Source organism: Microcaecilia unicolor, chromosome 8 (genome assembly GCF_901765095.1).
Source record: "Microcaecilia unicolor chromosome 8, aMicUni1.1, whole genome shotgun sequence".
NCBI classification, from domain to species: Eukaryota; Metazoa; Chordata; class Amphibia; order Gymnophiona; family Siphonopidae; genus Microcaecilia; species Microcaecilia unicolor.
In genome coordinates, this window is record NC_044038.1 from 57729185 (window position 1) to 57754514 (window position 25330).

The following is a 25330-nucleotide window of genomic DNA, read 5'->3' on the forward strand; positions in this document are numbered from 1 at the left end:
GGCAAAAACTGCTGAAAGAGCACAGTTCTGAGGGTGCTAAATGATCTGAAGATATTTGCTTAATGACAATATTAAATATTTTGTGAGAAATGTCAGCTGTTTCAGACTTGATATTAACAGTGCTTGACTTACAGATGGTTCCTAGTTTGTGTCTACCTGCTAGAACACAGTCCTTGCCTTGAGTTAGTCTGCACTCTTGGGGGGGGGGGGGGATAAAGATGAGCATCAGAAATATTAGAAAAAAATAATTGCAAACTAAGTTTGTATTTCATTGCATACGCTGGGACTTTATTTAGCTTGAGTTCACTTAGTTTTTCATTTTAGGTATATTCTGATAGACTGGCTAGTAGAAGTTGCTACCATGAAGGATTTCTCCAGCTTGTGCCTTCATATGACAGTGGGCTGTGTAGATCGGTACTTGAAGCTGAGGTCTGTGTCTCGGACTAGGCTGCAGCTGGTAGGAATCACCTGTATGGTCATCTGCACACGGTGAGCACTTGTTTCAAAGAATAAGTAGAGGGTTTTGGACTTGCTGTTTTTTGGGGTATCTAGATCATTTGAAATGTGTTCCAACACCTTACATCACCCTTATTTAAAACATTTATATCATGTCTATCAAAATACAATTATAAGCAGACACAGATCAAAAGCTGGTGTACAGTTGGTGGTGGTTCATTTTATTATAATACTTTTGCCATCCCTAAACCATGATTATGGCTTTCAATTTGTTGCCAGAGATGGAGGCATTGGATATAATTTTGAGTGGCTCCTTCCCCTTTGAAATGAATGATTGGCCATTCCAAGATTGAATTTATGAAGTAGGTAACACTTAGTCTACAGATTAAGACCAGAAATACACACCCCTTTTCCTTTCTACTATCTGTAATTCAAAGACCTAAGTTTTAAAAAAATAAATCTGTTCCATAATTTGAGTGAACTTTTGTGTAAGTGGGTGAATCTGAAGGTCCAGGGGAACTATAGAGATATTTTCAAAGCACTTAGCCTTCCAAAGTTCCATAGAAACCTATGGTACTTTGGAAGGCTAAGTGCTTTGAAAATATGCCTCAGAATGCATCTATTTTGTGAAGGATTATTTGACTCTGAATGGAATGAAGCTTTTTGTCCCATATTGTATATCAGCAAGAAGACTTTTATTTTCATCTTTTGATATACTGTCCTAGGTAAATCAAAATTGGTGGTTTACAAAGTTGGTTTGGCAAAAGATATACTGTAATCAAGTTAAGAAAGTAATATTATAAAACACATACAAAACACTAAACATGTTCCCAAAAATATAGAAATCAAAATCAAGTAAAATCATACTGCTGCTCCCTCTGATTTTTTTTGTTAGTCTGAAAAACTGAAAAGGCTAGTTCAAAAGTTAATTTTAAGTTCTTAGACTTTTCTCCTGTGTTGTGAAATAGTTGTGACCAGCTAAAGACTTAATACTCAAGCTGTTCCATGTCATAATGAAGTCTCAGAAAGTCCATTACATTTAGTGACAGTAGTATTAATTTTAACACGATGGGAGGAGGCAGTCATTGCTAACACCATTATTTTTTTCCATTCTCTCTCTTCAGCCCTCAACAACCTTAGGAATTCCAGCTGTCTCTGTTCTGTAGATCCAGCCCTGAGTTATCCCATAGCATACATGGAGATGTAACTTGATTTTCATTCAGAGAATAAGGCCAGATCTGTATGCCTGCTTTGGGGTAAAGGGGATCCTAGATCAGCTTGTCTAGGGAAGATAATGGAAATGACTGGCAGCCCTAGATGTAGTGAATGGACTTCGTGTTTTGCTTTACAAATTTTATAACTTTTGTGGGTTTTCTTTCCAGCTTTATTAGTAAAGAGATTTTAACGATACGAGAAGCTGTGTGGCTAACGGATAACACCTATAAATATGAAGACCTAGTAAGGATGATGGGGGAGATTATCTCAGCCTTGGAAGGGAAAATTCGGGTGAGTGTATTTTGACTTCCTGCTGTTTTATAGGCATTCACAGTAACACTGGTGTCACTACTCTTATGTGCCTTCTGAATCACCGGATCTTTTTTCTCACCATCCGTCATGGGAAGAAGGGCAGGATTCAAAATGGTGACCCCTTTTAGTCACACCACCTCTTGTTTGGCAGAGGACTAACATTCTGATTTGAAGCTGTGTGAGTAGATCTGTTTAGACTGCTACAGACAACTTTAACTTTTTTTTTAAAGCTATCTGTTGTACTTATTACCGATATAAAATTGATGTATAGGTTTGGGATAAAGTAAAGAATTTAGTGAGCTGTTTGTAACATTAGACCTGTTCTTGCTAATATAATTTGGAGAAGGTAAAATCTGTGCTACCCTATTTCAGAAGTCCAATAAAGTTTATGGTTGAAATGAGCATAGAAAAATCTTCTGAAAGTAACCTTATGAACAACTCTGCTTTTCAGGTTCCTACACTGGTAGATTACAAAGATGTGCTTTTGAATCTGATGCCACTGGAGAGAAAAACTGTGCAACTGTACAGCTATATCTGTGAGCTCTCTCTGCTCTACATAGATTTCTCAGTATACTCGCCTGCCCAGCTAGCCACTGCAGCACTGCTACTTGCAAAAATACTACACAAACAGAGTAAGTTATAGGCTACAGGAATAGTCTAACATGAATACTTTGGTGGGCGGTTGAAAAAGTAAAGTTATAGTTATAAGACACGGCAGAGCAACTATTTCAACTGTATGGTCTTCAGTCATTCAAGAAAGTAGCATGGGGAGGTGGGTAGGGAAGTACAGCTGGGTATCCTAGCAAGAGATCTCTTCCAGGCTGTGACAAGTAAAAACCAGTAGGCTGGGAATCAAAACCACCTATCAAAATGTATGGTAGGTTACCATCTCGCTAACTGGGCGATCTTGAGAATAAGCTTTCTTTCCCTAATGTATACCTACTTTCTCCGAGGACAAGCAGGCTGCTTGTTCTCACGACTGGGGTGACGTCCGCGGCAGCCCCCACCAACCGGAAATAAGCTTCGCGGGACGGTCGGCACGCAGGGCACGCCCACCGCGCATGCGCGGCCGTCTTCCCGCCCGTGCGCGACCGCTCCCGCCAGTTACTTTTTTTTCCGCGACTGAGAGAGTTGTGTTTTCCCCTCTCTCTCGTTTCAGCCGCCGGATTTTTTCGACCGCGTTTACGCGGATCGTCGCTTTTGGCCTGTTCGGCCTATTCTTCTTCTTCTTTCTCTTTTATTAAAAAAAAAAAAAAAAAAAAAGAACTTTGCGCGTGTGGAGCACGCGCTCCTTCTTTTCCCTCGCTTTCTAGCGGGGACGCCTCGTTGCGGCCTAGTGGCCGCTCGGTCGGTTACAATTTTCGTGGTGTGATTTTAGCCACCATTGCCGACTTTGACTTCGCCGACGCGATTTTTCCGTCGATGTCCTCGAAGGTCCCGAGTGGATTTAAAAAGTGTGGTCGCTGCGGCCGGCCGATCTCGCAGACCGACACCCACGCTTGGTGCCTCCAGTGCCTCGGGCCGGAGCACAATCTCAAGTCGTGCGTTTTGTGTCTCGGTCTCCGGAAACGGACTCAGGTTGCGAGGCAAGTTCTGCGGGACCGTCTTTTTGGAACTTGCGCCGGCCCCTCGACGTCGACCTCGACGGCATCGGTATCGAAGACCGGTTCTTCGGTACCGGTATCGATGCCCGAGACATCGGCACCGATGGCAGCGACCCCAGGAGAACAGGTCCCGTCGGCCCGCCGGTCCGCCGGCGAGAGTGGGGTAGAGAGACCGCGTGGGCAGTCGGCCCCGGTCACTCCCTCAACTCGTGAGCCACGGGACCGAACCCTGTCGGACCCGGTACCCCGAGACCGAGGGGGATCGACCTCCTCCTCCTCCATGCCCTCCGGCACCGGTGACGTGCACCGGAAAAAAGACAAGAAGCGCCGTCACCGGGAGCCCTCGGTGCACCCTGAAGAGGAGTCGACGCCGAAGCGTCATCGCAGAGAGGAGAGATCTCCGTCGGTGGTGGAGGTACCGACACGTCGGGGTTCCGGCACCTCGGTGCCGTCTCCTGGCCCCGAGCAGCTTCCGGCACCGACACCCTTACCGGCCCCACCGCCTTTCCCGGCAGCGGGCCTGGACGAGTGCCTCAGAGCCATCCTTCCGGGGATCCTGGAAGGGCTGATGCGCCAGGCTGTGCCGGCGCCGGGGGTGCTTGCGCCCTCGGCGCCGATGACTGTGGCGCCGGCGAGCTCTAGCCCGGCGCCGGGGCAGTCGACACCGCCGCCGCTTGCGGTGCCGGTCTCGACAGCCACGCAGGTGGAGTCCCCGTCGACGTCGATGGAGGGAGCTCCGTCCCCGCCGGCGCGGGAGTCCACCGCTCGACGACACCGAGACCTCGGTGCCTCGACGTCGAGCCGGGCCCGGTTCCGGACGCAGCTACATGAGCTAATGTCCGATACCGAGGATGAGGACTCGTGGGGGGAAGAGGAGGACCCGAGATATTTCTCCTCAGAGGAGTCTACGGGCCTTCCCTCGGACCCCACGCCGTCACCGGAGAGGAAGCTCTCACCTCCTGAGAGTCTCTCCTTTGCCTCCTTTGTGCGGGATATGTCTATAAGCATTCCCTTTCCCGTGGTCTCTGTGGAAGAGCCGAGGGCCGAGATGCTCGAGGTCCTCGACTATCCATCACCACCTAGAGAGTCCTCCACGGTACCGCTGCACAATGTCCTGAAGGAGACGCTGCTCCGGAACTGGGTGCGACCACTAACTAATCCCACCATTCCCAAGAAAGCAGAGTCCCAGTACAGGATCCACTCTGACCCAGAGCTCATGCGGCCCCAGTTGCCCCATGACTCAGCGGTCGTGGATTCTGCTCTCAAGAGGGCACGGAGTTCGAGGGATACCGCCTCGGCGCCCCCGGGGCGGGAGTCTCGCACTCTGGACTCATTTGGGAGGAAGGCCTACCAATCCTCCATGCTCGTGACCCGCATCCAATCTTACCTGCTCTATATGAGCATCCACATGCGGACCAATGTGCAACAGCTGGCGGACCTGGTCGATAAGCTCCCGCCGGAGCAGTCCAGGCCTTATCAGGAGGTGGTCAGGCAGCTGAAGGCGTGCAGAAAGTTCCTGTCCAGGGGGATTTTTGACACCTGTGACGTGGCATCTCGTGCTGCGGCCCAAGGTATAGTGATGCGCAGGCTCTCATGGCTGCGTGCCTCTGACCTGGACAACCGCACCCAGCAGAGACTGGCTGACGTCCCTTGCCGGGGGGATAACATTTTCGGTGAGAAGGTCGAGCAGATGGTGGACCAACTGCATCAGCGGGAAACCGCTCTCGACAAGCTCTCCCACCGGGCGCCTTCAGCACCCGCCCCCACGGGTGGGCGTTTTTCCCGGGCACGGCAGGCTGCACCCTATTCTTTTGCAAAGCGTAGGTACAACCAGCCGGCCCGAAGGCCTCGTCAGGCACAGGGACAGCCCCAGCGCGCTCGTTCTCGTCAACAGCGTGCGCCTAAGCAGCCCCCTGCGCCTCCACAGCAAAAGCCGGGGACGGGCTTTTGACTGGATCCACGGGAACATAGCCGCCCTACAAGTGTCCGTACCGGACGATCTGCCGGTCGGAGGGAGGTTAAAATTTTTTCACCAAAGGTGGCCTCTCATAACCTCCGACCAGTGGGTTCTCCAAATAGTGCGGTGCGGATACGCCCTGAATTTGGCCTCCCTGCCTCCAAATTGTCCTCCGGGAGCTCAGTCTTTCAGCTCCCATCACAAGCAGGTACTTGCAGAGGAACTCTCCGCCCTTCTCAGCGCCAATGCGGTCGAGCCCGTACCACCCGGGCAGGAAGGGCAGGGATTCTATTCCAGGTACTTCCTTGTGGAAAAGAAAACAGGGGGGATGCGTCCCATCCTAGACCTGAGAGGCCTGAACAAATTCCTGGTCAAAGAAAAGTTCAGGATGCTTTCCTTGGGCACCCTTCTGCCAATGATTCAGAAAAAACGATTGGCTATGTTCCCTGGATTTAAAGGACGCATATACTCACATACCGATACTGCCAGCTCACAGACAGTATCTCAGATTCCGTCTGGGCGCACGCCACTTTCAGTATTGTGTGCTGCCCTTTGGGCTCGCCTCTGCCCACGAGTGTTTACCAAGTGCCTCGTGGTGGTAGCGGCCTATCTACGCAAGCTGGGAGTGCACGTGTTCCCATATCTCGACGATTGGCTGGTCAAGAACACCTCGGAGGCAGGAGCCCTCCGGTCCATGCAGTGCACTATCCAACTTCTGGAGCTGCTGGGGTTTGTGATAAATTACCCAAAGTCCCATCTCCAGCCAACTCAGTCTCTGGAATTCATAGGAGCGCTGCTGAATTCCCAGACAGCTCAGGCCTACCTTCCCGAAGCGAGGGCCACCAATCTCTTGACCCTGGCTTCGCAGACCAGAGCGTCTCAGCAGATCACAGCTCGGCAGATGTTGAGACTTCTGGGTCATATGGCCTCCACAGTTCATGTGACTCCCATGGCTCGTCTTCACATGAGATCTGCTCAATGGACCCTAGCTTCCCAGTGGTTCCAGGCCACCGGGAATCTAGAAGATGTCATCCGCCTCCCCACCAGTTGCCGCACTTCACTGCTCTGGTGGACCATCCGGACCAATTTGACCCTGGGACGCCCATTCCAAATTCCGCAGCCCACGAAAGTGCTGACGACGGATGCATCTCGCCTGGGGTGGGGAGCCCATGTCGATGGGCTCCACACTCAGGGTCTGTGGTCCCTCAGGAAAAGGATCTGCAGATCAACCTCCTGGAGCTCCGAGCGATCTGGAACGCACTGAAGGCTTTCAGAGATCGGCTGTCCTGTCAAATTATCCAAATTCGGACAGACAATCAGGTTGCAATGTATTACGTCAACAGCAGGGGGGCACCGGATTCTCGCCCCCTGTGCCAGGAGGCCGTCGGGATGTGGCGTTGGGCGTGTCGGTTCGGCATGCTCCTCCAAGCCACGTACCTGGCAGGCGTAAACAACAGTCTGGCCGACAGACTGAGCAGAGTCATGCAACCGCACGAGTGGTCGCTCCATGCCAGAGTGGTACGCAAGATCTTCCGAGCGTGGGGCACCCCCTCGGTGGACCTTTTCGCCTCTCAGACCAACCACAAGCTGCCTCTGTTCTGTTCCAGACTTCAGGCACACGGCAGGCTAGCGTCGGATGCCTTTCTCCTCCATTGGGGGACCGGCCTCCTGTATGCTTATCCTCCCATACCTTTGGTGGGGAAGACCTTACTGAAGCTCAAGCAAGACCGCGGCACCATGATTCTGATCGCGCCCTTTTGGCCCCGTCAGATCTGGTTCCCTCTTCTTCTGGAGTTGTCCTCCGAAAAACCGTGGAGATTGGAGTGTTTTCCGACTCTCATTTCGCAGAACGACGGAGCGTTGCTGCACCCCAACCTTCAGTCTCTGGCTCTCACGGCCTGGATGTTGAGGGCGTAGACTTCACTGCGTTGGGTCTGTCTGAGGGTGTCTCCCGGGTCTTGCTTGCCTCTAGGAAGGATTCCACTAAAAAGAGTTACTTTTTTCAAGTGGAGGAGGTTTGTCGTGTGGTGTGAGAGCATGGCCCTAGAACCTCGTTCTTGCCCTGCACAGAACCTGCTTGAATACCTTCTGCACTTATCAGAGTCTGGCCTCAAGACCAACTCAGTAAGGAATCACCTTAGTGCGATTAGTGCTTACCATTATCGTGTGGAAGGCAAAGCCATCTCTGGAGAGCCTTTAGTCGTTCGATTCATGAGAGGCTTGCTTTTGTCAAAGCCCCCTATCAAGCCTCCTGCTGTGTCATGGGATCTCAACGTCGTCCTCACCCAGCTGATGAAACCTCCTTTTGAGCCACTGAATACCTGCCATCTGAAGTACTTGACCTGGAAGGTCATTTTCTTGGTGGCAGTTACTTCAGCTCGTAGGGTCAGTGAGCTTCAAGCCCTAGTAGCTCATGCTCCATATACCAAATTTCATCACAACAGAGTAGTGCTCCGCACCCACCCAAAGTTCCTGCCGAAGGTGGTGTCGGAGTTCCATCTTAACCAGTCAATTGTCTTGCCAACATTCTTCCCCAGGCCGCATACCCGCCCTGCTGAACGTCAGTTGCACACATTGGACTGCAAGAGAGCATTGGCCTTCTACTTGGAGCGGACACAGCCCAACAGACAGTCCGCCCAATTGTTTGTTTCTTTCGACCCTAACAGGCTAGGGGTCGCTGTCGGGAACGCACCATCTCTAATTGGCTAGCAGATTGCATTTCCTTCACTTACGCCCAGGCTGGGCTGACTCTTGAGGGTCATGTCACGGCTCATAGTGTCAGAGCCATGGCAGCGTCAGTGGCCCACTTGAAGTCAGCCACTATTGAAGAGATCTGCAAGGCTGCGACGTGGTCATCTGTCCACACATTCACATCTCATTACTGCCTCCAGCAGGATACCCGACGCGACAGTCGGTTCGGGCAGTCGGTGCTGCAGAATCTGTTTGGGGTGTAAATCCAACTCCACCCTCCAGGACCCGAATTTATTCTGGTCAGGCTGCACTCTCAGTTAGTTGTTCTTCGTAGGTCAATTTCTGTTATACCCTCGCCGTTGCGAGGTTCAATTGACCTGGTTCTTGTTTTGAGTGAGCCTGAGAGCTAGGGATACCCCAGTCGTGAGAACAAGCAGCCTGCTTGTCCTCGGAGAAAGGGTATGATACATACCTGTAGCAGTTGTTCTCCGAGGACAGCAGGCTGATTGTTCTCACCTTCCCTCCCTCCTCCCCTTTGGAGTTGTGTGTTTCATATTTTTTGCTAGTCATTCAACTGGCGGGAGCGGTCGCGCACGGGCGGGAAGACGGCCGCGCATGCGCGGTGGGCGTGCCCTGCGTGCCGACCGTCCCGCGAAGCTTATTTCCGGTTGGTGGGGGCTGCCGCGGACGTCACCCCAGTCGTGAGAACAATCAGCCTGCTGTCCTCGGAGAACAACTGCTACAGGTATGTATCATACCCTGTATCTGAATGCAGTTTTGGGCTTGCAAGTGGTAAATAAGAACTTAAATATGCACACCTGTGTACATATCTCTTTTATTCTCTGAGGTCATGTAACATGAATCTGCAGCCTGAAAGTGTGCTGGCTTTACTGAAGCTTGTTTTGTTTTACATGTAATGAGCAGTGTATGGTGCTAAGTTAATGGAAAGTTTAAAATAATTGGCAGCCAGAGGGGAAGAGTCAACCCTTAACCAGGGTGGGACCAGGCTGCTGACATCGGCATTTACAAAGAAGATAGGGCAGCTTTTAAACTAGGACCTGGGAGAAGGCTGACAGTCATGAAAAGCGCATAGTTCGGAACAAGGTATCTTTCAAAGATATCACCAAAACATGGAAAATAGGGTATCTCGATAGCAAAGTTGCAGTGGAGACCATAGTAGACAGGTGTCTTTAAATAAAAAGCAGACAAAAGATTGCAAACTAACACTGTCAACTGCTGAGCAAGATGTAAACAGGAACAGTTTGAAATGTGTATATGCAAATGCCAGAAGCCTAAGTAATAAGATGGGAGTTGGAATATATTGCACTAAATGAAAAATTAGATATAATAGGCATCTGAGACCTGGTGGAAGGAGGATAACCAGTAGGACATTGTCATACCAGGGTACGAATTATATTGTAATGACAGGGTGGATCGAATTGGTGGAGTGATAGCATTGAATGTTAGCAAGGGCCTTGAATCAAATTGAAAATTTTGCAGGAAACAAAACATATCTTGGGAATCGCTGTGGATTGATATTCCATATGTAAAGGGGAAAAGGATAGTGATAGGAGTGTACTATTGCCCACCTGGCTAGGATGAACAGACAGATGGAGAAATGTTATCAGAAATTAGGGAGGATAAACTGGGCAACACAATAATAATGGGTGACTTCAATTACCCCGATATTGACTGGGTAAGTATAACTTCAGGACATGCTAGGGAGGTAAAACTCCTTGACAAAATCAAGGACTGCTTTATGGAGCAGCTGGTACAGGAGCCAACAAGAGAAGGAAAAATTCTAGACCTAATCTTTAGTGGAACGCATGATCTGGTGGAGGAGGTGATTGGGCCACTTGATAAGTGATCAAACAATCAAATTTGATATCAGCTTTGGAGTAAATACTGTTAAGATATAATACAGCCACAGATCCCCACTGGAATGGTGGAGGGCTGAGCCTTAAAGCTCAGGCCATATAGAAACCCTGGTAAAGTCAACAATGTAATGGCTAATATGACTAGGAGTTTGCTGGAAGAGTATAGCCTAGTTTTCTAGCCTGGACTAAGGCCTAAATAATCTAATACACAGGCAATCCACAGACATTTGTTTCAAAAAAGAGGCTAAGATGAGAAGAACGGTGAAAAAAAAAAAAAGCCTTAGAAGAGCAGCTGCAAAGGTCAAAACTTTACATCCAGCATGGATGCTGTTTAGAGATATCATCCTGGAAGCACAGGCCAAATATATTCCGTGTATTGAAGAAGGAAGGCCAAATCACAGCTGGCATGGTGCAAAAATGAGGTGAAGGAAGCTATTAGAGCTTAAAGAAAATCCTTCATAAAATGGAAGAAGGATCTGACTGAAAATAATAAGAAACAGCATAGCAAGTCAAATGCAGAGCACTGAACTTTGAAAAAAAGATTGTGTTTGGAGGCAAAAACACATAGTTTCATAATTTTTTTAGGTACATTAAAAGCAAGAAGTTGGCAAAAGAATTGGTTGGACAGCTAAATGAGTGAGAGAGAAAAGGGGCACTAAGGGAAGACAAAACCCATAGTGGAGAGGTTAAATGATTTCTTTGTCTTTACCGAGGAAGATTTGGAAGAGATACCGGTGCCAGAAAAGATATTCAAAGCTGACTGGTCAGAGAAACTGAATGAAATTTCTATAAAAGTTGAAGAGTAGCAAATCACCTGGACCAGATGATATTCATCCCATATAGAATTGAAAAATGAACTTTCAGAACTATTGTTGTATGTAATTTATCTTTAAAAAGTATGGTAGGTTACCATCTCGCTAACTGGTACCGAAAGATTGGAGGGTAGACAATGTAATGCCGATTTTTTAAAAAGGTTCCAGGAAATTATAGACTGGTTAACCTGACGTCGGTTCTGAGCAAAATGGTAGAGACTATTATAAAGAACAAATTTACAGAGCATATTCAAAAGCATGGATTAATGAGACAAAGCCAACATGAATTTAGTGAAGGGGTGAATAAACGTGGATAAAGGTGAGCCGGTCAATATTGTGTATCTGGATTTTCAAAAGTCATTTGATAAAGTACCTCATGAAACTCTCCAGAGGAAATTGGAGAGTCATGGGATAGGAGGTAGTGTTCTATTGTGGATTAAAAACTTGTTAAAAGATATAGAAAACAGAGAGTGGGGCTAAATGGTCAGTATTCTCAATGGAGAAAGGTAGATAGTGGGGTTCCCCAGGGGTCTGTGCTGGGACCGTTGCTTTTTAACATATTTATAAATGATCTTCAAATGGCAGTAACTAATGAGATAATTAAATTTCTCCGAGGACAAGCAGGCTGCTTGTTCTCACAAATGGGTGACGTCGACGGCAGCCCCTCCGATCGGAGATCTTCCTAGCAACAGAGTTTGCTAGTTCTCACGCGCGCGGCCGTCTTCCCACCCGAAATCGCTCGTGTTCGCTAGTCTCCTTTTTTCCGTGACTCGGGACGGCTGTTTTTTCGGTCGCTCTGAGCCCCTAGGACATCCCTCACGATTCGCGGTCTTTTTTTCTCTTTTAAATTTTACCTCTATTTCTAGTGTTGGCCCGTAAGTTTTCTTTCGTGGTCGAGTGCGGCTTTTTTCGCCACCCGTTCGTTTTTTTGTGAGTTTTGGTGCCTTTTTCACCATCGTGGATTTCGATTTTGCCGGCGTGATTTTTCCGCCCATGTCATCGGTCTTCCAGCGGCTTCAAACCGTGCACCCAGTGCGGCCGGATAATCTCCCTCACTGATAGGCACGCTTCTTGCCTTCAGTATCTGGGGGTTGGGCACCGTCCTCAGGCCTGTAATCTCTGTCTTCTTTTGAAGAGGAGAACTCATGCAGCGAGATTAGCCCAGTGGAACACTTTGTTCGGGGCTTCATCCAGCACGTCGACATCCTCCGTTCCGCGGTCCTCGGCATCGGAGCCTTCGGTACCGCGCCCATCGTTGACCTCGGTACCGTGTTCATCGGTATCGACGTCGAGGCCTTCGGTATCGAAGTCATCATCTGGTGCAGCTGCGAGACCGGGATCGTTCTTCGTGAGGATTCGTCGGAGGGTGCTTTGAGGAGTGCAGGTGAGGGCTGTCCATTCCCCTGCTGGTGGTCTCTGGCCCTCACAGCCTGGATGTTGAGAGCGTAGACTTCGCCTCCTTGGGTCTGTCAGAGGGTGTCTCCCGAGTCTTGCTTGCTTCCAGGAAAGATTCTACCAAGAGGAGTTATTTTTTCCTCTGGCGATGGTTTGCTGTGTGGTGTGATGGCAAGGCCTTAAATCCTCGTTCTTGTCCTACACAGACCCTGCTTGAATACCTTCTACATTTATCGGCGTCTGGTCTTAAAACCAACTCTGTAATTGTTCACCTTAGTGCGATTAGTGCATACCATTACCATGTGGAAGGTAAGCCGATCTTGGGACAGCCTTTAGTTGTTCGCTTCATGAGAGGTTTGCTTTTGTCTAAGCCCCCAGTCAGACCTCCTACAGTGTCATGGGATCTCAATGTCGTTCTCACCCAGCTGATGAAACCTCCTTTTGAGCCACTGAATTCCTGTCATCTGAAGTACTTGACTTGGAAGGTCATTTTCTTGGTGGCAGTTACTTCGGCTCGCAGAGTCAGTGAGCTTCAAGCCTTGGTAGCTCATGCTCCTTATACCAAATTTCATCATAACAGAGTAGTCCTCCGCACTCACCCTAAGTTCTTGCCGAAGGTGGTGTCGGAGTTCCATCTGAACCAGTCAATTGTCTTGCCAACATTCTTTCCCCGTCCTCATACCCGCCCTGCTGAACATCAGCTGCACACATTGGACTGCAAGCGAGCATTGGCCTTCTATCTGGAGCGGACAAGCCCCCACAGACAGTCCGCCCAACTTTTTGTTTCTTTTGATCCCAACAGGAGGGGAGTGGCTGTCGGGAAATGCACCATATCCAAGTGGCTAGCAGACTGCAATTCCTTCACTTACGCCCAGGCTGGGCTTACTCTTGAGGGTCATGTCATGGCTCATAGTGTTCGAGCAATGGCGGCGTCAGTGGCCCACTTGAAGTCAGCCACTATTGAAGAGATATGAAAGGCTGTAACGTGGTCTTCTGTCCACACATTCACATCTCACTACTGCCTTCAGCAGGATACCCGACGCGACAGTCGGTTCGGGCAATCGGTGCTGCAGAATCTGTTTGGGGTTTAGAATCCAACTCCACCCCCCCTAGTCCATTTGTGAGAACAAGCAGCCTGCCTGTCCTCGGAGAAAGCAAATGCTACATACCTGTAGAAGGTATTCTCCGAGGACAGCAGGCTGATTGTTCTCACCTACCCCGCCCGCCTCCCCTTTGGAGTTGTCTTCCCTTGTCTTGTTTTTGCTTGGTACGGGACTAGCGAACACGAGCGATTTCGGGCGGGAAGACGGCCGCGCATGCGCGCATCGCGACGTGCGAGAACTAGCAAACACTGTTGCTAGGTAGATCTCCGATCGGAGGGGCTGCCGTGGACGTCACCCATTTGTGAGAACAATCAGCCTGCTGTCCTCTGAGAATACCTTCTACAGGTATGTAGCATTCGCTTTGCTGATGACATAGTTATTCAATGTTCTTAGATCGCAAGAGGATTGTGAAAAATTACAAGAGGACCTTATGAGACTGGGCATCCAAATGGCAGATGTTTAATGTGAGCAAGTGCAAAGTGATGCATGTGGGAAAGAGGAACCCAAACTATATAGCTATGTAATGCAAGGTTCCACTTTAGGAGCCACCGACCAGGAAAAGGATCTAGGTGTCATTGTTGATACGTTGAAACCTTCTGTTCAGTGTGCAGCGGCTAAGAAACTAAATAGAATGTTAGGTATTATTGGGAAAGCAATGGAAAACAAAAATGAGGACGTTATAACGCCTTTGTATTTCTCCATGGTGCGACCGCACCTCGAATATTGTGTGCAGTTCTGGTCACCGCATCTCAAAAAAGATATGGTGGAATTAGAAAAGGTACGGAGAAGGGCAACGAAAATTATAAAGGGGATGGGACGACTTTAAGTGGCTAGGGCTCTTCAGCTTGGAGAAGAGTGCTGAGGGGAGATATGATAGAGGTCTATAAAATGAGTGGAATGTAACGGGTAGACATCAATCGATCTGTTTACTCTTTCCAAAAATACTAGGACTAGGGGAGGCACACAATGAAGCTACAATGTAGTAAATTTAAAACGAATCGGATAAAATATTTCTTTACTCAGCGTGTAATTAAACTCTGGAATTTGTTGCCAGAGAACGTAGTAAACGCTGGTAAGTTAGCGGGATTTAAAAAAGGTTTGGATAGTTAACCTAAAAGAAAAGTCTGGAAGTCATTATTAAAATGGACTTGGGGAAAATCCACTGCTTATTTCTGGGATAAGCAGCATAAAATGTATTGTACTGTTTTGGGATCTTGCCAGGTACTTGTGACCTGGATTGGCCATTGTTGGAAATAGAATACTGGGCTTGATGGACCTTTAGTTTTGCCAGTATGACAATACTTGTGTACTTAACTGGTTGTCACACCTATTTGCTGAGTCCTGGAAGGAATTGTAGCTTTGTCAACTAGAGGATTACTGCTTGTATTATCAGAAGGAGGAGGAATTGAAAATGGACAGCAGTGAATAGAGGTCTGTTGTATCCGAGTCTTCAATCCCTGTCATGAGTGAGGCAAGCTTAGGGCAGGTTCTGAATTAGCTGGAAATCAAAGGAATATATGGTGGTAAGCAGCATAAAATGTATTGAACTTTTTTGGGATCTTGCCAGGTATTTGTGACCTGGATTGGCCACTGTTGGAAATAGGATGCTGAGCTTGATGGACACTTGGCCTGTCCCATTGTGGCAATATGTACTTATGGTGACCCACTAAAAACCTCTATTTTTTTGTGGTTTACCGAGTATTTACTAATAAGCTCAGCAGTGTTTCTGGGTATGATCTAATTTGAAAGATGGGTATTTTTTTCTAAGTGAATAGTGTTAGGGAACACTGGTTATAAAGGAGAATGTGCAGAAATATTCAAGCAATTGACAACTTGCATGTTTTGATAGTTTCAACTATGGTTTTCAGACTACTATATGTATACACTTGATTTTCAAAAGGTCTATACCTCAGAATTTAAAATTTTATTCCTCATTAGTTTTCCAAACTAGTCCAGACCAGTGGGTTGTCGTCCTATCAGCAGATGGAGACAGACTACTAAGACTGTGACATCACCCTGTAAGGGGTCCTGTACATTCCTGAACCAGCCAGTATTCTGTCTCCAGCAGATGGTAGGTTGGTCCTGTACATCCCAGTTCTGGTTTGGGGAGGCAGATTAAGGGTTTCCTGATGAGACGAAAATGTATTTGTGTCTGTACCACACTATCCATGGCGCTAGGCGGTTTTCAGGTTTACATATATAATAAAACACTCAAAACCAAGACAATAAAAACTCATCTGAAAAGCTTGTTGAAACAAGTATGCCTTAAATAGTTTTCTAAATTGGAAATCAGTTTTTTACGGGACATAGTCCTTCTGGAAGTGTGTTCCACAAACTTGCATCTTTACATAGAAAATTCTTGATCTGGAATTATTTAATCTAATCTGCCTGAATGATCACACATTCAATATTAATTTGTCAGCAATGTAGTGGCCAAAGGAGGGGGGTTACATCGTAAGTTTTAAATATCAGACGTTTAAATCGTACTCACCATTTAATGGGTAGCCAATGTAATATTTGAAGATCAGGAGAGATGATAAAATTTTAAGGTACCTGTAACACGGGTTGTGGTATAAAAGAATTAAAAGCAAGAGGAGCACGCACACTATGCTTTTCGCTTGAAAAAGAAATAGGAAACAGTACAACTGAACTGCTCTGATAACCCAATTGCTGGGTTAATGCCTCAGGGGTACACTCACTGGAGTCCAGGTCCCTTCCGCTTCCCCTGTTAAGCTGTTGCTCCTTCTGCCTTGGCTGTCTCCCCCCTTCGTGTTCAGGGAGGGATTCCTTGAGTGTCCCTGGTTGCAGGCAGACAGAAGTTTGTTTCAACACTTTATTGAAAAGCCAGCATATGACAAAAATCAGTCAACTCAATATACAACAAAGTATCATATAACAGTCGTACTACCAAATGAGTTATTTACGATCTATAATTTTAAATTTTTCTCCCCCCTTGGCAAACAGAAGTTAAAAAAAAAAAAAGTCATCAAAGGGCTTGCAGTGTGGGCTTACCTTCAGGCTGAGAGGGTGTTGCCTCCAGCGGGTGGTTGATGGTGGCTCTGGCTGAGAAACCGCGATTGTACATAAGTATTGCCATACTGGGAAACACCAAAGGTCCATCAAGCCCAGCATCCTGTTTCCAGCAGTGGCCAATCCAGGTCACAAATACCTGGCAAGATCCCAAAAAAGTACAAAACATTTTATACTGCTTATCCCAGAAATAGTGGATTTTCCCAAGTCCATTTAATAATGGTCTATGGACTTTTCCTTTAGAAAGCCATCCAAACCTTTTTTAAACTCCGCTAAGCTAACTGCCTTTGCCACATTCTCTGGCAACGAATTCCAGAGTTTAATTACTCTGTAGCATGTGGAGCATATTGGGTGCTCGCAGCTCCTCTTGGCCTCTGCCATGTGTGCATAGAGCTGTAATGCAGTGCTTAGAGGCAGTGGATATGAGCACAGGGAATGGAGAGGACCCAGTGTCTCCGGACTGAGACGGGAGGGGGGGTTATTCCTCCTCCCCCCCCCCCCCCCCCCCGAATTTGTGTTGCTCCTTCATATGGTCTTGTTTAAAACAGGGCTAGCAGGGATGTGGCCCCATGCTGACCGAGCAGCTAAGGGTCCCTGGGGAGCCTAGATTGGCCACAGCACAAATAGCGTCAGAGGTGGCCTATAATTCCCCACGCATCCGTGTATCCACCAGAGGAAGATATGGGGCCTGTCAGCTGGGGTGCTGGTCCCGTGGAGGAATTTGCAGATGGGATGCCCCTCCTGGGGAAGACCTGTTGGTGGTGTGCATTTTTAGGCAGCCGGAACTGCCGTATCAAATTGCCCATTTCCAGGTGGTTTTAGATCTTAAAGGATCAGCCCCTGGTGGCGACTCGGAAGGGAGACCCTCTTCTGAAGGTCAATAGGAAGCCGGATGTCAATAAACTGGTGGAAGCCAAGTGGCAAGTGCCTGATGCAGATCTACGAATTAGCCAGGCCATGGTGCAATTGTATCGGCTTCCTAGTTAGGAACAGGAAAGATTCCCCCTTCCCAAAGTGGACTCCTTGGTCAAAGTGGTTACTAGCAAGACCACTCTCTGGTGGAGGGAGGTACGTCTCTGAAGGACCCTCAAGATGGCTGAATGGAAACACAACTAAAGCAGTCCTTTTTAAAGTTTTCTCTTTAGTCCTTCAGGCACCTGGCTGTGGGATCTGTGTGGCTCAAGTGTGTATCAGATAGGCAGAGCAGTTGTCCGATCCTGACATACAGGAGTCGCTGAACTTTGCAGATCATCTTATGCATTTGGAGATAGGAGTGGCTTTTTTGGCGGACATTCTTTGATTTGCTGCAGGCATCCATGAAGAATGTGGCCCTGACTGTGGCTGAGAGGCAGCTTCTCTGGCTTAGGGCTGGGCTGCAGATGTCTTAAACGTCTTTGTAAGCTCCCTTATAGGGGATAGATGTTATGTGGTGAGGACCTGGAGAAGCTGGTTAAGGAGTTGGGGTAATGTAAATCCCATATGTCTTCCTGTCGATCTTCATCCCAGGGATGATTTCAGGAGGCTCGGAGATACCATCTGGGCAGAGCCCGGGGGGTTCTCAGAGAGAGAAGCTGTGGTCCAGGAATCATTCCTTTTGTGGATGCAAGGAGGGTAGGTGACAGAGGTCATGGGGCCACTTGGTCCTCTCACCGCCCAATGAAGGTTTGGGGGCCTACTCTTCAGTGATCTGGTGGGTGGACACTTGTCTGTTTTACTGAAGGTGGGCCCAGATAAACTCCAATTAATGGGTTCTTGAGGAGATCCGAGAGAGCTATGTTCTAGAATTCATACATTTCTTACCCAACGCTGCCCTTGTGTCTCCTTGTCACATGCTGCAGAAGATAGCAACTGTCCACTCCACGTTAAACAGATTGTAACAGCTGGCTGCGTTGGTTCCAGTTCCTCCAGCTGAGCAGGGCCAGGAGAGGTATTCCATCCATTTTGTAAAACCCAAGGAAGAGAGTTCCTTCTGTCCCATTCTAGACCTTAGGGCGAACAGAGCTCTGAGTCGCCGCCTTTTACTTGGAAATTTTCAAGTTGATGAATGTTGCGGGTCAGTTCAACATTCAGGTGGACTTCCTCAGTTGGACTATCCTGGATTTGATGGAATGGGAGTTGTCCGTAGAGGCATTCTGGATGATCAGTTGGCATTTGGGGACCACCGGAGATTGACCTGATGGCGACCCGGGTAATGCCAAGGTTGTCCATTTTCTTACACAGAAAAAAATAGCTCGGGTTTACTGGCGTCGACGCCCTGTTGTAGCCGTTGCCGGAGTTGAGGCTACTGTACGTTTTTCCTCCGTGGCCTCTGAGCATGTCCTGCACAGGATCAAATAATATGTTCAGTCATCTTAGTGGGTCCGGATTGGCCTCATCGCCCTTGGTATGCGGATCTGGTGCGTCTTCTGAAGGGACCACCCTTGTGTCTTCCGGTGACCTCTGACCGCCTACACCAGGATCCAGTCAAGATGGAGGATCCCTCCCTCTTTTCTTACGGCCTGAGGTTCAGGATAAGGAAAAAAGGATATTCAGACTGTGATTACCATGTTGCTTCAGACTTGCAAGTGTTCCACCACTATGGCCTATGTTTGCAAGCGTTCCACCACTACGGCCAGATCTAGCGTCACTCCTTCCCTTGTGGGTTTTGTCACCATTTGTCTGAACAGAGAACTTAGGCATCCACGATCTCTCTACTTTCCGATTCCACAGATTGAACCATCCAATCTGCATCCGGCAGGATGAAATCTCCCAGCAGCAGCGTGGTGAAGTGGTGTGTGGTCTACCCACGTTGGATCTCCCGTGACTGCATCCGTTTCTCAGATGTTGACTTTCTTGCAGGATGGACTGCGAAAGGGCTTGACCTATAATTCTCTCCGGGTTCAGGTAGCGGCTCTCACGTGTTTTATAGGATGTGTAGCCAGGACATCACTGGAGACTTGCCTGGATGTGGTTTTTCTCCTGGTGGGGGTGTCCTACACCGTCATCTTTTTCATCATCCGTGCCTAGCATGGTAGCGGAACCTTGTGCTTCGTGCTCATCAGGCACCGTTTGAACTGTTGAGCGGGACGTCGGAGAAGGATCTGACACTGTTTTTGGAGACCATTGCATTGGCTCGCTGAACCTCTGAGATTCAGGATTTGTCATGTTGGGATCCATTTCTTCAGTTTTCGGAGGTGGGTGTCTCCATTTGTATGGTCCCATCCTTTTTGCTGAAGGTTATGTCAGCCTTTCATATCAATCAGTTGCTTTTTCTTCCTGCATTTGGGAGGGTTATTCTGTGGACTTTGTGACTCTTGGCTTGTTGGAGGGTTCTCAGTTACTTGCAGATGTCCAATGACTTTTGACACTTGGATCATCTTTTTGTGCTGCTTCCGGATCTCGCAGGAGTGACACGGCATCTAAGGAAGCCATTGTGTCGGCCTACGTTTTGGATGGGTAAGCCTTGCTGGCTGTTTTGTGGGCTTACTCCACCAGAGCTCATTGCTCGCTGGCTTAAGGAAGCCATCATGTCAGCCTACGTTTTGGATGGTCAAGCCTTGCTGGCTGTTTTGCGGGCTTACTCCATCAGAGCTCAGGCGACGTCTTAGGCGGAAACATCAGTTCTCCCGCTAGAGGAGATTTGTCGGGTGGCTACTAGGGTGTCCCTACTACTACTACTACTATTTAGCATTTCTATAGCGCTACAAGGCGTACGCAGCGCTGCACAAACATAGAAGAAAGACAGTCCCTGCTCAAAGAGCTTACAATCTAATAGACAAAAAATAAATAAAGTAATCAAATCAATTAATGTGAACGGGAAGGAAGAGAGGAGGGTAGGTGGAGGCGAGTGGTTACAAGTGGTTACGAGTCAAAAGCAATGTTAAAGAGGTGGGCTTTCAGTCTAGATTTAAAGGTGGCCAAGGATGGGGCAAGACGTAGGGGCTCAGGAAGTTTATTCCAGGCGTAGGGTGCAGCGAGACAGAAGGCGCGAAATCTGGAGTTGGCAGTAGTGGAGAAGGGAACAGATAAGAAGGATTTATCCATGGAGCGGAGTGCACGGGAAGGGTGTAGGGAAGGACGAGTGTGGAGAGATACTGGGGAGCAGCAGAGTGAGTACATTTATAGGTTAGTAGAAGAAATTTGAACAGGATGCGAAAACGGATAGGGAGCCAGTGAAGGGTCTTGAGGAGAGGGGTAGTATGAGTAAAGCGACCCTGGTGGAAGACAAGACGGGCAGCAGAGTTTTGAACCGACTGGAGAGGGGAGAGGTGACTAAGTGGGAGGCCAGCAAGAAGCGGATTGCAGTAGTCTAAACGAGAGGTGACAAGGGTGTGGATGAGGGTTTTGGTAGAGTGCTCGGAAAGAAAGGGGCGGATTTTACGGATGTTGTAAAGAAAGAAACGACAGGTCTTGGCAATCTGCTGGATATGAGCAGAGAAACACTATTGAGTGGATGTGGTAGGCTGGATGGATGCGTGTTTTGGAGCAGCGGTGTTGTCCCAAGGGGCAGAGGTTCCCGCCCTACATAGTGAGTGCTTTGGTACATTCCACCAGTTCTTGATTCATCTGCTGGTGGCGCTAAGGAAGGTAAAAATTATGACTTACATGATAACTTTCTTTTAGTCGTGGCAGATGAATCCAGGATTCCTACTGTTTTTGGCCGCTGCGTAGTCTGTCTTGCTGCTTATTTTATTTCAGTCTGAGGGCTCCTGGCCTGGCCATCCTTGGCTCTTTTTTAGGTGTAGCTGGTGTCCCCCTCTAAGAAATTCAGAGATAAAGGACTCCACAAATACAAAAACGTGTTCCTGAGTTTTTGCAACCTGGGTTCTATTTGCTGGTGCTCAGTTATGCCTTTCAGTTGTGAGAGAGGCTTTCAGTTCGCTGCATCTGAAAAGTGACAGGTCTCGAGGAGAACCAAACAAAGATGTATATAACCTACCAGTCTTGGATTCATCTGCTGCGACTAATGGAAAGAAAATTATTCGGTAACCTACAATTTTACCTATCATCGCCTTCAGATCCTCGGATACTATCATCCCAAGATCCTTTCTATGCATATCAGCCTCTCACTGCCTAACACACATGTCTCCCTAAGTGCACCACTTTGCACTTCTTTGCAGTGAATTTTAATTGCCAAACATTAGACCATTCTTTAACTTTTGCAGATCCTTTTTCATGTTTTCCACTCCCTCCGGGGTGTCCACTCTTACAAATGTTGGTATCATCCACAAAAAGGCAAACCTTACCTTGTAACCCTTCAGCAATGTTGCTCACAAATATATTAAACAGAATCTGCCCCAGCACAGATCCTTGAGGCATTCCACTACTCACCTCTCCTTCTTCCGAGTGAATTCCATTTACCACCACCCTCTGGCATCTGTCTGTCAACCAGTTCCTAATTCAGTACACCACTTTGGGTTCTAACTTTAGTCTGTCAAGTTTATTCAAGATCCTCCTATGAGGAACTGCATCAAAGGCTTTGCTGAAATCTAACAAGATTACATCTATCACACATCTTCAATCCAGTCTTTTGGTCACCCAATCAAAGAATTCAATCAGATTCATTTGGCGTGATTTGCCTTTGGTAAAACCATGCTGTCTTGAATCTTGTAACCCGGTGGTTCCCAAACTGCACCGCAGCACCCTGGTGACCAAAGCAAACTCTCAGGTGTGCCACGACAAATCCTGACCTTCCTCCTGCCACCCACAATCCAGCATCGCTCCCTATTTCCCCTCCCGCATGTCCGAAATCTGCCACTTTCTCCTTCTTCCTCTGCCACTGCTGCAGTACTTGCAGCTTACGTTTTCGGGCCGTCCGCGATTCACAGAGGCACTGCGTGGACTTCTCTCTGCTGTGTCTGGCCCTTGCAACAGAAAGTTGCATCAGAGAGGGCTGGACGCTGCAGAGGGAAAGCCCTGGAGTGCTTGTGTGAATCACGGAGAACTCGAAAATATAAGCTGCAAGACCTGCAACGGCGGGGGAAGGAGAAGGAAGCAGCAGCGATCCTGGACCTGCAGGAGAGGAAGGTAGCGAGCGATGCTGGATTTGCAGAAGGCAGAGGTGTGCTGGACTTATGGGAGGAGGGGTGCTACAAGGAACGGAAAGATATGCTGGACTGTCTGAGGGGAGAAGGGCTGCAGGGAATGGTGTGCTGGACTTTCTGGGAGGAGGGGGGGCTGCAAGGAAATGGAGAGGTGTGCTAAACTTTCAGGGAGAAGAGGTGTGCTGGAGTGAGAGGAATGGGCTGCATGGAAAGAGACCTATATGAAGGGGAGGGGGGTGCTGCGAAAAATTGCTCACGGTGCCATGAACTGAAAAAATTTGTAACCTATTGGATTCCAGGAAATTCACTATCCTTTCCTTCAGCATCGCTTCCATTACTTTTCCAGTAACCAATGTGAGGCTTAACGGCCTCTAGTTTCCAGCTTCTGTTGTCACCACTTTTGTGAAGAGGGACCACATTCACTCTTCTCTAATCCTACGGAACCTTCCCCATCTCCAAGGATTTGTAAAATCTTTGAGGACCTGCCAGAACCTCTTTGAGCTCCCTCAATATCCTGGGATGGATCCCATTTGGTTCCATTTCTTTGTCCATTTTCAAGTTGTTCATAAACACTTTTTTCCATGAATGTTACTATATCCACTCCATTCTCATATGTACCTTGGCCAGTCAATTGTGATCTTTCTCTGGGATTTTCTTCCGTGAACACAGAACAGAAGTATTTGTTTAGCACGTTTGCTTTTTCCTCATCATTATCCACACAGGGATTCACAGGATCTTTCTCTCTCAATTCCATTTTTAGTCTCCCTCCTTTCACTAATATACCTGAAAAAATTCTTGTCCCCCTCACCCTTGCGTTTCTAGCCATTTGTTCTTTCGCTTGTGCTTTTGTCAGACGTATCTTTCTTGGCTTCTTTCAGTTTCATTCGGTATTTCTGTGTTCATCTTGATTTTCTTAATGTATTTCATGAATTCCAACTCTCTTTATTTTCTCAGCCACTTGCTTGGAGAACCATATCGGTTTCCTTTTTCTCTTGCATTTATTTACTTTACTAACATAAAGGTTAGTAGCCATATTTAAGGCTCCTTTCAGCCTGGACCACTGATCTTCCAGTTCTTGTAGGTCCTCCCAGCCCATCAGCTGTTTCTTCGGGTAATTCCCTATTTTACTAAAGTTAGCATGTTTGAAATCCAGGACTTTGAGTTTTGAGTGGCTGCCTTCCATTTTAGTTGTTATATCAAACCAAACTGTTTGATCACTGCTGCCCGGGTGGGCACCCACTCGGACATTAGACACACTTTTCCCATTTGTGAGCACCAGATCCAGCATCGCTCCTTGTGGATTCAGTCACCATTTGTCTGAGCAGAGCACTTTGGAAGGCATCCACATCACTCTACTTCTTTCCGATTCTGCAGATGGAACCATCCAATCCGCATCAGGCAGGTTGAAATCCCCCAGCAACAGCATCTTTTCTTTCCCAACTTTTGGATATCTGTAACCAAATCTTTATCTAGTTCCTCTAATTGTCTCAGAGGTCTGTAGACAAACACCTATGTAGACAGAGGTTACATCATCTCTTTTCAAGGTGATCCATATCGCTTCTTCCTTTCCCCAGGCTCCTGGCACTTCAGTAGGTGTGATATTGTTTCTCACATTCAGAGCTACTCCTCCACCTTTACTACCATCTCTGTCTTTCCTAAATAGATTGTAGCCTGGTATGTTTGCATCCCATTCATGGGCATCATTGAACCATGTCTCCGTGATAGCAACAATGTCTAGTCTGCCACTAACATCAAGGCTGGCAGATCATGAATTTTGTTAGACTGCAAGCATTTGTGGTCATTGCTTTCCAGCAACATTTCAGTGGCAGTCTCAACTTCTGTTTAGTTTTTTTCTATAGTCTCACTTCTTGTTGGTAAGTAGTGATTTGCTAAGGTGGGTTTTTTAATTATTTATCTTTTCTATTCTCACATCTTGTCTTTAGCTGGAGGTGACCACTGGAAGTGACCTGCCTTCATATACAGTGGTGGAAATAAGTATTTGATCCCTTGCTGATTTTGTAAGTTTGCCCACTGACAAAGACATGAGCAGCCCATAATTGAAGGGTAGGTTATTGGTAACAGTGAGAGATAGCACATCACAAATTAAATCCGGAAAATCACATTGTGGAAAGTATATGAATTTATTTGCATTCTGCAGAGGGAAATAAGTATTTAATCCCTCTGGCAAACAAGACCTAATACTTGGTGGCAAAACCCTTGTTGGCAAGCACAGCGGTCAGACGTCTTCTGTAGTTGATGATGAGGTTTGCACACATGTCAGGAGGAATTTTGGTCCACTCCTCTTTGCAGATCATCTCTAAATCATTAAGAGTTCTGGGCTGTCGCTTGGCAACTCGCAGCTTCAGCTCCCTCCATAAGTTTTCAATGGGATTAAGGTCTGGTGACTGGCTAGGCCACTCCATGACCCTAATGTGCTTCTTCCTGAGCCACTCCTTTGTTGCCTTGGCTGTATGTTTTGGGTCATTGTCGTGCTGGAAGACCCAGCCACGACCCATTTTTAAGGCCCTGGCGGAGGGAAGGAGGTTGTCACTCAGAATTGTACGGTACATGGCCCCATCCATTCTCCCATTGATGCGGTGAAGTAGTCCTGTGCCCTTAGCAGAGAAACACCCCCAAAACATAACATTTCCACCTCCATGCTTGACAGTGGGGACGGTGTTCTTTGGGTCATAGGCAGCATTTCTCTTCCTCCAAACACGGCGAGTTGAGTTCATGCCAAAGAGCTCAATTTTTGTCTCATCTGACCACAGCACCTTCTCCAAATCACTCTCGGCATCATCCAGGTTGTTCACTGGCAAACTTCAGACGGGCCGTCACATGTGCCTTCCGGAGCA

At 47.6% G+C, this 25330-nt stretch overlaps 1 protein-coding gene across 3 annotated transcripts in view; it reads left to right on the plus strand.

Moving 5' to 3' along the window:
* Positions 1-25330, plus strand: part of CCNF (cyclin F) — a 207402-nt gene that overhangs the window by 132942 nt on the left and 49130 nt on the right. For all 3 annotated transcript variants that reach the window (XM_030213122.1, XM_030213120.1, XM_030213121.1), the window contains exons 10-12: positions 325-489; positions 1839-1962; positions 2435-2615. In XM_030213122.1, the coding sequence (XP_030068982.1) occupies positions 325-489; positions 1839-1962; positions 2435-2615 (470 nt within the window). The remainder of the gene's footprint in view (positions 1-324; positions 490-1838; positions 1963-2434; positions 2616-25330) is intronic.